The 14866-nt window shown below is 34.6% G+C and overlaps 1 protein-coding gene across 11 annotated transcripts in view; it reads right to left on the reverse strand.

Annotated features, from left to right (window-relative positions):
• Window positions 1-14866, reverse strand: part of SPATS2L (spermatogenesis associated serine rich 2 like) — a 72243-nt gene that overhangs the window by 9074 nt on the left and 48303 nt on the right. For all 11 annotated transcript variants that reach the window (XM_087950337.1, XM_087950287.1, XM_087950325.1 and 8 more), the window contains 5 exons: window positions 13167-13216; window positions 10967-11204; window positions 9376-9576; window positions 7975-8110; window positions 2174-2232 (listed from right to left, as the gene is read on the reverse strand). In XM_087950337.1, coding sequence (XP_087806463.1) covers window positions 2174-2232; window positions 7975-8110; window positions 9376-9576; window positions 10967-11204; window positions 13167-13216 — 684 coding nt within the window. The remainder of the gene's footprint in view (window positions 1-2173; window positions 2233-7974; window positions 8111-9375; window positions 9577-10966; window positions 11205-13166; window positions 13217-14866) is intronic.

Consider the following 14866-nt stretch of genomic DNA (forward strand, 5'->3'; position numbering starts at 1 on the left):
AAGCAAACGGCAAAGGTAATGATAGAGGGAGAACTGACAGACTCTATTGATATAAGAAAAGGAAGAAGACAAGGGTGCCCAGTATCACCTCTGCTGTTTGTGTTAACTTTGGAAGTGCTAAATAGAAATATTAGAGATGAAAAGAATATAAAAGGAATGAAAATTAAAAAGGAAGTTGCAAGCATTTGCAGATGATCTGGTTTTCATCTTAGAAGATCCACTAGAAACAACATCAAAAATGATAGAAAAGATAGAGACATATGGAAAGGTGGCTGGTTTGAAAATAAATAAAGATAAGACAAAGATCTTGACCAAGAATATGCTATCAAGACAAAAGGAAGAACTGGCAGACCTATTGAAAATTCAGGTCACGAATAAGATCAAGTACTTGGGGATATACTTGACAGCAAGATGCAGTACACTAAAAGAGAATAATTATATCAAACTTAAACAGCAGATAGCGCTAGATTTGGCGAAATGGGAAAATTTACAACTGTCATTAATAGAGAGAATATCAACAATCAAGATGAATATATTACCCAGAATTTTATATTTGTTTCAAACAATTCCAATTAGGCTTGGAAAAGACTACTTTGAAGATTTAAATAAAATTGTGTTGAAATATATATGGCAAGGTAAGAAAGCGAGAATAAAGTTAAAACTTTTGCAAGATGCTAGAATAAGAGGAGGATTTGGTTTGCCTAATTGGGAGTTGTATTACCAAGCTACAAATTTGATGTGGGTTAAGGAATGGATAACTTTAAGAAATACTAGATTGTTGACATTAGAAGGACATGATCCGTTGTTGGGGTGGCATGCTTTTTTATGGTATAAAGGAACTAAAACACAGGGGTACTTTAGAAGACATTATATACGGGAGTCTCTGTGGTTAAACTGGGAGAAGATTAAAAGACAATGTTATTTGAAAATTCCAGTCTGGCTATCAACTATTGAAGCATTTTCTTATCCTATAATATACAAAAAGGAACAAACAGTTAGATATGGTGAAATATTGAATGAAAAGGGTGAACTTAAATCTATACAAAAACTAGAGGAACAAGGTGTAAAGATGAATTGGTTTTCATATGCGCAAATACATTCAAGGAATGATAAAGATTCTAAAACAGAAGGTTTCTATGATAAACTGACTCATTTAGATAAGATTTTGACAGGTACTGATGAAAAGGTGATTAAAAGTTGTATGGATATTTATTAGAAATTAAACTAGAAGAAGAACAAGTTAAAGAAACTATGATTGCTTGGGGGAAGAATTTTGGATATGGGATTGATCTAGAGAAATGGCAAAAATTGTGATCTCAAAATTATAAAATGACAATGTCAACAGCATATAAAGAAAATTTGTATAAGATGTTTTACAGGTGGCATTTTCCCCTGACAAGAATAGCAAGAATGTTCAAGAACAAATCAGAAAAATGTTGGAAATGTCATCAGACATCTGGCTCATATTACCATATGTGGTGGACTTGTGCGGATGCTAAAAAATACTGGACTAAAATCCACACGTGGTTGGAAAAAATGACAAAAAAACATATAGATTTGAAACCAGAGATATTTTTATTGGGAATTTTACCTGAAATATACAGTAAAGATTTGAAATACCTGATTGTAAATGTATTAATAGCGGCTAGGATTGTATTTGCTAAAAACTGGAAAAATGAGAAAATACCATCACAGGAGGAAATCATTAAGAAAATATTGGAATGTGATGAAATGAGCAGATTAACATTTGAAATTAGAGAATAAGATGATAAACAATTTTATAAAGTTTGGGATCTATTCTATCAATGGTTAGACAATAAAGTATAGTAACGAAATATGTAGACTTTTAGAAAATACTAAATATATAAAGATGTATTCTTTCCTTATTATATCTACAAAATGATTTTAGGATAGATTTGGGATGATAATATGAATTGTCACAAAACAAATTAAGTAAAATATGATTATTTCCTAAAGCATTAATGAATAAAAGTATAGTCAAATGATTGATTAATAATGATACCAATGTATTTAATATTGGATTGAAAATACGAGATCATATACAATGTAATTGTAATTGAAGACTACGAAATGAAAGCACAAAATAATTTGTAAACCAACTGGCACACTGTATGTACATATATGGAAGATTTTAATTTTAATTTCTACTTACTGGCTCCTTGTTTAACCTTGTTGACTTCTGCCATTAAAACCACTTCCTTGTCGATGATACTGAAAATGGAAAAAATTTAATTTAGGATATTAATAAGATACTTGATTAATTATGTCCTTCAAAAAGGTTTTCAAACAGAATTTATAGTAAGAGTTGTGAATAATATTGTTTTCTGGAGAAAATGTAAATAAAAATGTAAAAAATCAACTTTGTTTTTGCTTCAGATTCATTAAAATAGATCTAGTTCTTTCTATATTAGTGTACAGATCCACCATTAAACCATTATAAACAAATGCAATCTGGCTAATAACACAATGTTTTTGCCCATATGTTCAGTTTATTTATTTATTTTATTTATTTATTTAGTAGTGTTACATTCTTATATACGATCTTTAAACTCACTAGACATGGACTTAAACCAAATCATGTATATATCTTAGTTTGAAATTGTGGAGTGTGTCAAATGCAGTCATTATCAAAGTATTCTATAATGGTTTAATCATTGTTTATTTCTATAATGCTCATGAGACTCTATTATAGCTACACTGATGATTCCACAATATAATTCATTTTTTAAATTTAATGTTGAACCTAATAGTATATTTTCTACCGATCGAACATGGTTTCATCTTCTCTGCTAAAGTTCTCTTGGTTCATTTAACCTGCTAAATGGGATTTTAGAAACTTCAAAATTAGTCCCTTCCAATTCTGTTGTTCTTTATTCTAAAAGTGTATCCTAATGTAAAGAAATATGGAAAGTAGTAACACATTGGACATTTATTGATCTACATGACATATCTTCCTGCTGTACAATTCCCCATCCAATCTATAAGTTAAAAGGAAACACTATATATGAGCTTGTGGATTGACAGTTTATACATACAGTCAACTTTTCCTATCACTGTATTGCTGTATATTGCTAAATACTCAGAAAAATGCCACATGCATCTTTTTCTTTTTCTCAAGAGGGTAAGAAAAGGCACAAAAGAGATGTTTTGAGAGGTGTAGAAAAACTGTTTGATCAAACACATCCCAGGATCCTCTGGGTTTTGGCAAAATGTTTCTTACACTGATAGTTTCAGTTTGTAAAATGCTATGTGCTTTGGGACATGGTGTTTCATTAAATTACTCCCTTTATGTTTTAGAACATCGTGTTTTATGGATGGAATTAACTTAAATATACTGCTTAAGAAATAACTTACACAACTGCCAATATCTCCCTGTAGATGGCACTCTATGCATATTCAATAGCGCAATATTGTACCAAGATCATTCACATAATTATTGCATTAGCAGCAATAGGCAGATGGTACCCTTCTCCAGTACACACTCCTTTTAAGAAACATTTAAAATCTCTCTCTTTGTAACTTAGAATTCACCAGGAAGGCATGGAAATTTCTAATGGACAGATTCTTTAAGAAGGCAAAAGTAAGTAGGTTACAGGGCAACTGAACATTGTACCTTTGATTGGATAGCACTTGATTCCACATTTAGCTACAGAGCACTATCTTCTCATATTTAATACAGGTTAATGAGATTTGAATAATCCATCGTAGAACATCATAATTTAACATTAGGGTATTTACATAAGCTCTTTCTGCAAGGCTCACATATTTGCTTTGGAATTAAGCCCTTTAAATGATTGTTTTATTTCAAGGTGTGACTTTCAAATTTCCACTGTGATGTTGATGGCTGAAATACTTTGTCAAGGCCAATATTTGTCTTGGTTGCTCTTTCCTTTTGTTCTTGAAAACGCTTATTTTGGTCCATTTTGCTAACTGGGATTGGATTATCCAAAGCTGGCTTTTAGCTGATGGGAAATGCTTCCTGTGCATGAGACAGGCTCCACTTACGTGGCTTACCTTGCTTCTCCTGGTGGGAGACTTTCTGGACTACTGTGACTTATGGCAAGGAGAGCTGGAGTAGCTGTAGAGATGTGTGAAAATTGGATACAGGTAGTCCTCACTTAATACCACTTAGTGAATGTTCAGTTACAACACACTCCCCAAAGGTACTTATGAATTTGAAGTTCCAGTGGCACTTGCCCTGTGTCACATGACTGCATTTTGGACACTTAGCTACTGGCCCACATTTATAGACCATGTGCCCCATGGACATGTGAGCACAATTTATCTCCCCCCCCTCCCAGAAACCAGCATTTACTTCCAAATTATTTTCTAATTACTGCTGCCCTCACTTATCTCCCAATGGTACCTCATGTGACATACTTCCCCTAATCCTGATCTGTGAAAGCAAGAGGGCTCCTGCAATCTACTTGTTTTTTGTTTCCTTAAAATTGGAAAAAGTTGTGTCTAGGAGCCAAAAACATCACTCCCTCCTTTGTGGGAAAGGAGATATTTCCCTTTTGAAACTTAGATGCTAGCTGGCCAACTGTTAAGAAATGTGGAGCAGTTTGGCAGCCATTAATTATTTCCTTCTGTCTTCACAAATTGCACTTCTTGCAGAATCTGAAATGTGAAATACTTGTAGATAAAGACTGAATCAGAATTCTTAGCATGTCAACAAAGTTCAGAAATTTGAAAAAAAAATTGTAAACTTGACTACATGATTCTATTCATACAAGGTGCTTAAAGCAGTTGTAATGGGATGTGTTAAATACCTATAATCAGACATAATAAAGAATCAGATTCTGTTAAAATCAGTAGGTAGCAATAATCCAACTACACTGCTTGAGATGGAAGCTAGGAATAATAGATTTTGAAAAACTAATTTTTTTAAAAAAAATATGAAAAAAATTAAGACTCTGGACCACATAGCAATAGAGTAGAGTAAATGCTATAAAGAATTTTTGTTATCCTCATTGCTCCATACTAGCAATAATATAAGGTTAAAAATTGACCAGATTTTATAGTCTTAAGACTGGATGATGCTGTAATAAACGGAAAATGTTTCTTAAATACTTAACAGAGCTAATGAAAACTTACTCCACTCAAGGGCTGTGGACAAGATGAAGGGAAAAGAATGGAGTTATAACTGCAAAAAGAGACATGGTCAGAGCATTTTGGGGCTGTGGGAAAGGCCATTAGAGAGCCCTTAGAGAAGTTTGGAAGTATGTTAATTTAATGCATAATAGTTGGCCATGGAAACTCTTTTTAAAATCAGCCCAGGGGAGAAAATATGGCCCAAGTAATTTGCCTTCAAAAATATAAATTTTGCATCTTTTCAGCAGAATATACCTAATAAAGGACAAGAATTATTTGGGTGCTTAATGCATGATTGCAGATCTAGAAAAGTTATTTGAAACTCTGTCAAATAAGTGATGAATAGAAATGCTGCCTCGCTAGGGGAAAGAAATGAGCACCCCTTTTATTCAGCTAAGAATAAATGATAGTTGTTACATTATGTATTTTTGTGATGGTTTGGAATATAGCACTATTCTATTATTATATCAATTGAATTAGCACAATGCTCAAGATTTGCATAGTAAAACTCATTCTTATTCTGGCTGCAAAAAGAAATTTTAATAGAAGATTCAGACATGTAAAAATTATCCTAGCAAATGGAGTTCAATGTTCTTAAAGTTAGGTAAGTGCAAAATTCCTTATTTCCAACCTTTCTTATTTTAATGAAACTGGGCCCCGATAACAAATACACACACACATGAAATAGTTTTTCTGTCCATGGAGCTCTTATCTCTATGCTTGACTATACTGTGATGCTCTTTCATTTCCTACTTCATCTGTTCTTTACAGTGTAGATATTCTAGGATAATATCTATACTGTATTTTAATCTAAGGTAGCCAAAAGTCAGAAAGAATCAGGTAGCAACTTGTCACATGGAACACTTTTTGCTGTACAGGCAGTCCTTGTTTAACAACCACTTCTTCAGTGACTGTTTGAAGTTACGACAGCACTGAACAAGTGGTACGTATGATTGGTCCTTGAGGTTTCAGCCATCCCAACCGCCCTGGTCATGTGATCATGACTTAGGTCTTGGTAACTGGATTTTATTTATGGTAGGCGTACTGTTCCGTAGTCACATGACCTTCCCTGACAATTTCTCATAATAAAGTCAATAGGAAGCTGGCAAGAAAGATTGCAAGTCGCTCTGATAAGTTATTCACACCTTCCTACTTCCATCAGCAGCCATCCCTGGACCTGCTCTGCTTGCGCTGAGCTTTCTGGGATACTTCTCTCCTGCCTGGCAGCAGCCACTTTACCTGCCTGTTGGCCTACTTGCAAGCCACCTGGAATTTGCTTAACAACCTATGATTCCCACTTAACAATGGCAAAAAACAATGCTGGGAGTGCTATTACTAAGTGATGCAGTCACATGACACATGCTAACATGGCATTACTTAATGATGGGAATTCTAGTCTCAATTACTGTCATTAACTGAGAACTACTTATAAGTTTCTCTCATTTACACATGCTATTTCTCTAATGTGAAATATATCACCATATCATCATCTGCCAGCAATGCCCTTATTCTACTTGGGCAAAAGACCACACTATGTGCAAATGGCCACAAACTTAACACCAGGTCTGAAGACAAGGTAATATTAGAGCATTTCAGCCTCCCTGGATATTCCATTACTGATCTCAAAGTAGCAGTTTTGAAACAAAGAAACTACACAAGCACAACTGAGCATGAGACAGCTAAGCCGACAATCAATTTCAAGTTATCTCAAAGGTCAAAACAATAGGATTTTTAATCATTGGAATTGTTGGATAATGTACCTATAATCTGCGCCCTATGGAACCTCCCTGTGCAAAACCATCCTGTCATTCCCTCCCCTCCCAAATATTTAAATCTTACAACATTTTAGCTATACAGTTGATGGAATGACCCGTTGCTTATGAAAGCTTCTAACTTACAATAAAATGTAGTAGTCATAAATAGTGCAACCAGACTTTTCCTGACATCTGTTCTTTATGGAAACAAAACCTGCAGAGTTAAACTAATGCTCAGTATAGGTTTCTGATTTTTCACTGTTTTAAAACCAAGCATTGTGGTTTTCAGCTCATAAGGAATTATTTTGATTGTAATGTTTACAGAATATTATATACTGTATATTATTAATATTATATACTGAGGGTTTTAATATTAGATGACACATAAGGTTTCAACTACTTAGACTGCTAATATATACTGTTATATGCTAGAGAATGACTAGCGTATCATAGTATGTATTAGACTGGACTAATATACAGGTCTTTGATACGTTAGGTGCCTGTGACCATGAACACATTCTATTATGGTATTCCCTTTTGGGGTAAGCAATGTCATGCAAAGCATAGAAAGTAAGAAATAGACAAAAAGGTAAATAATCAGAGGAGAGAGAAAGAATAAAATATATCTAATAGTCTACAGTAAGTATGTCAAACTTGCAGCCCATGAGCCGGATGCATTACACGCTGGCTATGCCCACCCCTGGTTTAACGAAGGGGAAAAAAGTTGTGATACATCACATGACAACAACATGTCGTCATGAGTTTGACACCCCTGGTCTACAGCAATGCCATTCACTACATCTCTCTATCCCTTTTTATGTGGAAAGTATTCTTGCTTCAATACCATATGACTGGTTCCTTATTTTTGTGATATTCCACAAAATCTTAAGATGATGATGAAGTGGTCCACATAAAGAAAAAACGGGGAAACATCAGATTAGATAGCAGCTGTTCCATGGTCTTAAATATAGACCATTCCTGCTTACTTAGAATTAAGGTAAGGGAATATTAAATTGAGGGGTCAATTGAAGCAGCAAAAAAGTCTTCCTTATAGAGTGAGAGCCGAATGGTATTTTTTGTAAAATAATTACATCATTCTACTTACCAGTTATGTAATTCAGAAAAAGCAGCTTTAATTTTCTTTACTGAATTATCCACCTCCTCTTTGACCATCATGCGGTATCGAGTCAGTGAAACAGTGCAGCGCTGAAGATCTTTAACAGATTTCTCAATATTTAGACCTGTAAGAAAAAAACAACCATCATCCTTACTACGCGCTACATTTATATTTCAGCTTTTCTCTAGGAGCTTGAACCAGGGTACCTCACACTCTCTCCTCAAATTTTACCTCTACATCAAGAACCCTGAGACTGGGCTGAGGAAGGAAGGCTGAACCATAATCACCCAGAGAGCTTTCATGTTGATACTGACCTCCCTGCTCTTGATTAAACACTTCAATCACTAGAACACATTGCCTCATCAATTGCTATTTCACTAACAACCTTGATTATAAAAAGATCAGATATTGATGAAGCAAACATGCAAACAGTTATACAATACTTATTATAGATATATTAAGAAGTTCTTTGGGAATTATACAGGGTATGTTTTAAAAGTACAACAATTTTAGAAAATAATTGAAAAAAAACAGGGGGTATTCAACCGGTGTTACTACCAGTTCGGTGACTACGTCTTGCGTAGTCCCCTGACCAATATTGTAAACCATATCATTTCAATTTTGTCACAAAAAGAAGGCTATTCTTCTGATCTCCTGTGTAATTGAGAGAGACCAGGAAATTCTGGAGGTTAAGGACAAAGAGGCTACAAATACATCTAACTTCAGCTGGTAGAAAGTGGTACAAAAGACAGAAGCCGCAGGAAGAGTCTCATTATAATAATTATACAGGATCCAATCTGGGTCAGTCGGTGGGATCAGAAGTTTAGTCTTCCAAGCTTTTGAACTCATGCTGGAGCCCATCCTCAGGGAACTTCTCTGTAGCAGAGTGTGTGCTTTGAGCTATTCTATGTGTACAACAAGTACTTGTACAAGTACTTAGGAGGTGAGGGCTTGGCAGCACAAGAAAACAACGGCCAACAACTTAGTATCATCAACACCTCAATCAACATCTTGAAAGCTACACTCAACAGGCACCATATAAACACCACACACAGAATAGCCAAAGCACACATTCTGCTAGAGAGAAATTCCCTGAGGATGGGTTCCAGCACAAGTCCTAAAGTTCAGAAGACTGGTCCCGGTCACCAACCCAGATTGGATTCTGCAACATTGTCCTGGGACACATCTATTCACCTTCATTCATAATAATTATATGATTTTGTAACTCAAGTCAGATGCTACCAGATATATTTGTCTATAAGATAAGAAATATATTTACTTTTACAGGATAGGCAAAATATAATTACATTCACTTCTGAAATGAATGGTGAATAGCTGGGAATGATAATGAATATTTATCCAGCTGAATTGAATCATAATCTGTGTTACCTCTTTTCTGGATTAAATCTTCCGCTTTCATTTCAGGATTAGATGAAGGGACATGCAGTGATTTAATGGTGGTAGTTGGTACTTTTAATTTTGTACTACCAACATTGCACTGAAGTGGTGGTGAATATTGGAAAGGATCAGGAAGCTCTCTGCTATTTTGTTCTGGCTCTATAGATGCTTTTGTGGATTCTTCTTTTTTGTCTAGAAAAACAAATAAATAAAACAATATAAATGATATGCAAGCAAGACCAGAAAATAGTCTTGTGTCAAGATGAGCAACAAATAAATTTAATAAATAATAACATTAATCTTGGACAGTAAACAGAAACACTGAAATAAAGCAGAAATTATTTCAATAGGATTTATTTGCAGAACTGCCTTTTTAAGATTGCCTGAAGAGAGGTTGCTATGATTCAGGTACAATCAATCAAGTTATTTTGAGACAAAAAAGGCATATCTTCTCAATAAAAGTTTAATTAAACCTTTTTAATTCAGCAAACAATATTATATTCCAGCTACTTTGCTGATTAGGACAAGTGACAAAAATGCCCAAAATAAAGAGGGAAGCAACGAAAATGGTATCAGAGGACAGAACAGCAGAAGCAGCCAATCATGTTGCATGGCATACTGTACACGCCAAGATCAGGCAAGTGCTCTGCATTATGAAATACTGTGCAGAAAATAGTTAAGAAAATCACCTCTAAGGAGACTAAAAAGAAGAAGGAAGCAAAAGCTGTGAGATCAATCATATAAGATAGGGATATGGGAGAAACTGGTTTAGCTCACATCTGAATGTCAATTCACATTTGCTATAAAACTATGTGGTTGGGCTTAGTTTTGGGGGAGGAAAATAAGGGGGAAAAAATCTGCCTCTGCCTACCAGCATCCATCGGTATTCATCTGGCTAGCGCCCTGTCAGTGTGTAAGAGAGTTGAGGCCTGTTTGGAAAGTGAACCAGTATTTGCTGTGTGAGCAAGGAGACAATAATGTTATGTACTAAAGCTGCTTGGTGCTGTGAAACTAAAACTGAAACTGAAATTCCTCTCCTCTGCTTGTGTTTTGCATTTGGAATGTATTTCTTTTCAGCTGGGGGGGAGTAGAACTCCTTAGCATCAGAGCATGTTGATAATAATATACAAAATACTAATGCTCTGATGATCATTTTGAAAAATTCTTTCTTAGTGAGCACCTAGAAACCAAAAGGAACATATATGCCAAATTTCAAGTTTGTAGGCTTTACGATTCTGGAGATTTTGTGTGCACATCTTCTTTAATATTCATTTGATGTATATCAAAACATTGGAGAGAACATTAAGGTAATACATACACACACACAAAATACCACTCATGCATCATCACAAAATCATCACAAAATGATGTATGAGAGATTTTGTGATGATGCATGAGTGGTATTTTGTGTGTGTGTATGTGTTACCTTAATGTTCTCTCCAATGTTCTGATATACATCAAATGAATATTAAAGATGTGCACAAAAATTTCATTTAACCGTGAAAAATATATATTAAACTACTTAAATCCTGGCTGACTGAGAATGGTGGAATCAAGCTGATCTTAACATACACACACTGACCTGCTATTTCTGGTCTTGCCATTCTCCTGTTCTTGTATTCCCAGATCTTTTCTTCATGAGGATTTTTTGATTTTTCACTGGCATATTTGCCAGGGAAAGTATCTTTAGCACAGCCATTCAGCTGGCAGTCATTTACTTTTTGGGATTCCAGAGACACTTTTTCTGTTCCATCTTCTCTACCCTTTGTATCTTTGTTACGGTGATGTTGTTTTGATTTGCTTCTTTTTCTTTTGCTGTTCTGCATTAAATAAGGTTAGCAATATTACTCCACATGGGTCATGCTGCAATAGGAAAAACAAATCCACACACATTTCTTTCTTTCAACTGCAAATTCTATTCAATGTACTAAATGTTATTATCAGGGCTTCATTCATGTTTCTTGAAATACATATGAAGTAAAGGAAACAAGGTGATAAAATAATTATAAACAGTTACAACTGAGCATTGGATGTTTAAATAAAATTATTTTTAAAAGCATATAGCCTATTTAGCTCCCCTGAAATGTTTTTTTTAAATTTTGCCCATTTTATTCAGTCACTGGTACATAAAAGGAGAAAAGGGGATGTTTTTCTGAAGAATGCTATCTCCAGAATTATGTGTTAAATTTTGCAACTGTTGGATTAATTATAATAACTCCCCATGCTCCAGAGAGTCTACTCAATAATTAGGCTAAGTTAAAATTGTATAAATAAAAGTGAGAAACACTAGCTAAAATCTGTGATCTAAACAGAACCATCAGAGTTTTCTTGCCTGTTGAAAGTAATTGTTATGTATGTGTGCGCAAGGATTTCTAAAGAGTTTGGTAAAAGAAACTAAGATGGTGGCCACAATGGCGCAAACAAAGCTGCTCCTGCTTCTTATGTACGACAAGTGTAAAAAGTGGGTGGAATTGTCATTCTATCATAGTACTTTAATTTTGACTATACCTTGCATAGACTCTATGTCTATATGTAGACCTCCATATAATGACACTCTGCCCATCACACACACATAAGAGTGAAGAGCTCCACACTGGATCCAGTTTAGTTTGGACCCAGTGTTCAAACTGTTTGAACTAGTGTTCAATGTTAGTATTAGTTTGGATAGAGCAAGAACATAGCAACAAAAAAGAGATGGTTTCTTAGTATCAGGTGGGGTACATATGGCATAAAGAACACAGATATAGCTTTATTGGGCTGTTGTCAATGTATCTTCATTAATTTGTGTGGCTTTAACTTGGTAGCCATCCCTATATAATTGAGATAGCAGCTTATAATGCTTATTATGCTTACTGCAAATAAATACTTTAAAAAAATTATTCAAGGATTAGTTAACAGAGAAGAACTGTTTATTTAAAAAAAAATTCAAAGATTCAATAAGGTGGGCTACTTCAATTGTTTTGATTTTTTGTCAAATTATACAGGACACTCTGCAAGTACACAGATGGCAACTGCAAGGAATAATTAAAATTAAAAGTGCCTATTGATTATGAAGCCTCTTGTGTGCAGATGTGGAACTATGCTCACTAAAAAGCAGAACATCTGGCAAAAAACGATGGCCACAAATCAGTTGCTCAGATCTGCCTGCCTGTCTAGCTAGCTAGCTAGCCAGCTAGCCTTTGGGGGCGCAATAGCTTGGTGGTTAAAGACTCTCAGCTTTCAGTCGGCAGCCTTGGTTCAAGTACCAAGCACTGCACGACAGGGTGAGCTCCTGTTACTTGTCCCAGCTCCTGCCCACTTAGCAGTCCAAAAACATGCAAATGCAAGTAGATAAATAGGTACCAATTCAGTGGGAAGGTAACAGGATTCCATGTATCTCAGCATATAGTCATGCTGGCCATATGACCACGGAAGCATCTTCAGATAATGCTAGCTCCCTCAGCTAAGAAACGGAGATGAGCACCAATTCATTGGACAGGGGAAATCATTAGCATTACCATTATCCTGCCTTTATTATTTTTACAAATAACTTAAGGCAGAGAACAGTTCCAACACACCTTCCTCCTCCTGTTTTCCCTACACCGGCAACCTAGTGTGGCGAGTTGGGCTGGCAGAGAGTGAGCAGCCCAAAGTCACCCAGTTGGTTTTCATGGTTAAGGCAGGACTAGAACTCACTGAACCCCTGCTTTCTACTGTAGTGCTTTAACCACTAGACCAAACTGATTTCCAAATTTTATGCAGATATGAGTTTAAATAATTAATTCAGCTTTAGAATCCATTACCTTCTTTTTCCCAGTCATATTCCATTCTTTTAGAAATTGAAGTGCGCTACCTGAACAGGAGAAGAGAAGGAATGATCAATATACAATAAGCAACAATAGTGGCTCAGAAGAGTTTCCCATCTTAGAGTGCCGCTGATGTTTTGTTTTTTTTAAACAAGTTTTATTAATTTTACAGACAAACAAAGCATCATTAAACATTAAAGACATTGAACCTCTTTCCATTATAAATTTTTACAAGGCAAATAAAACATTGTTTTATACAATACAATTCAAATATATCCCATTTCCACTTAAGTATTTTTTAAGCAAATTTCTCATTATTTCTCTTTACTCTTGTTCAATTACATTTCTTCTATATTTATCCATTTTATACTCATCATATTCATATTTCCCTCTGCCTTGTTTACAAATATTCCTCTCGCTTTCTCCCAAGGTTTTATTAAATCTAAATCAGACATACACACACAAAACACAAAAACATAAAACTTCTTTTTAAAAAGTAGCTTGGCCCCGGATTACCTCTCTTTGTATGGACTTCAATTAAATTCATGTTCAGCTTATATGCCATTACCTCTTATTACCCTTCTATATCTTTATTATAACTTCTCCCCGCTTTCCACTCTTCTTAATTCTATTTTATTTATTTCATCTTAATTTAAATCATTATATTTGTATCTTTTGTCCATTCTTTTCCAATTATCCATTTATCTCATTCATATTAGAAAAAAAAAATTTCTCCTGAAATCACTAATCGAAGTATGATGCCTTTCCATCGCTCCCCTACATTAACATTTAGGGTAACACCTAATTCCCTATCTAATTCTGCTTAGTACATTCTACTTACTAAAATAGTAAATCCATAAAGTAATTAAATATATAATTAAACATTAAATCTCATAGCATTCCAATTATCTATTTCAAAAACAAATACCATAATAATAAGTTCATACAAACATCCACACAATAGTCAATTAAACTCTATACTTAAACTAAATGTTTTAGACATTCCTTCTAATATTTTATTAAATCTTAAAATCTATCATTATTAAACCTTTAATATTTTAATCTTTACTTAAGCCTTATAAAATTCTGATTTTCTAATTCTCATACAAATACTACAATACTATCATGTACCTTGCAGAAACATTTTAAAACACAATTATGCATTACCCATTATCCATAAAAAAAGATTTCTTTTCCACATCTTATTTCATACCTTTGTGGCTTTTCCCCCTTCTTCCTTTCTATCTTATCCCATCTGGTCTTTTTACCCCCTTCGCTCCCCCTCTGTTGCATTTCTCTTTTCTTTTGCTTTCTAACAGTATATTGATTTTGCATCTTATTTTTCTCTTTCTTGGATGTTTTTTTAAGTCTTATGTCCTTTTTCCTTCCTCTCTTTTTCCCTCCTTTCTTGATCAGCTTTGTAGACTCATTAAAGATGGCTTCTTCTTCTTCTTCTTCTTCTTCTTCTTCTTCTTCTTCTTCTTCTTCTTCTTCTTCTTCTTCTTCTTCTTCTTCTTCTTCTCCTCCTCCTCCTCCTCCTCCTCCTCCTCCTCCTTCTTCTTCTTCTTCTGTATCCTCCATTAATTGCTGTGTTTGTTGAAAAGTAGCAAGCGCCATTTCTAAAAAGCAAAAAAATTCTCTCACACCGTCTTTACCTTCTTTTTTTATTCTACCATAGTCCTCTCTCAGTTCATAAA

Source organism: Notechis scutatus, chromosome 1 (genome assembly GCF_049901735.1).
Source record: "Notechis scutatus isolate UNSWTSFEM ecotype Mainland chromosome 1, rNotScu1.2, whole genome shotgun sequence".
Classification (NCBI taxonomy): domain Eukaryota; kingdom Metazoa; phylum Chordata; class Lepidosauria; order Squamata; family Elapidae; genus Notechis; species Notechis scutatus.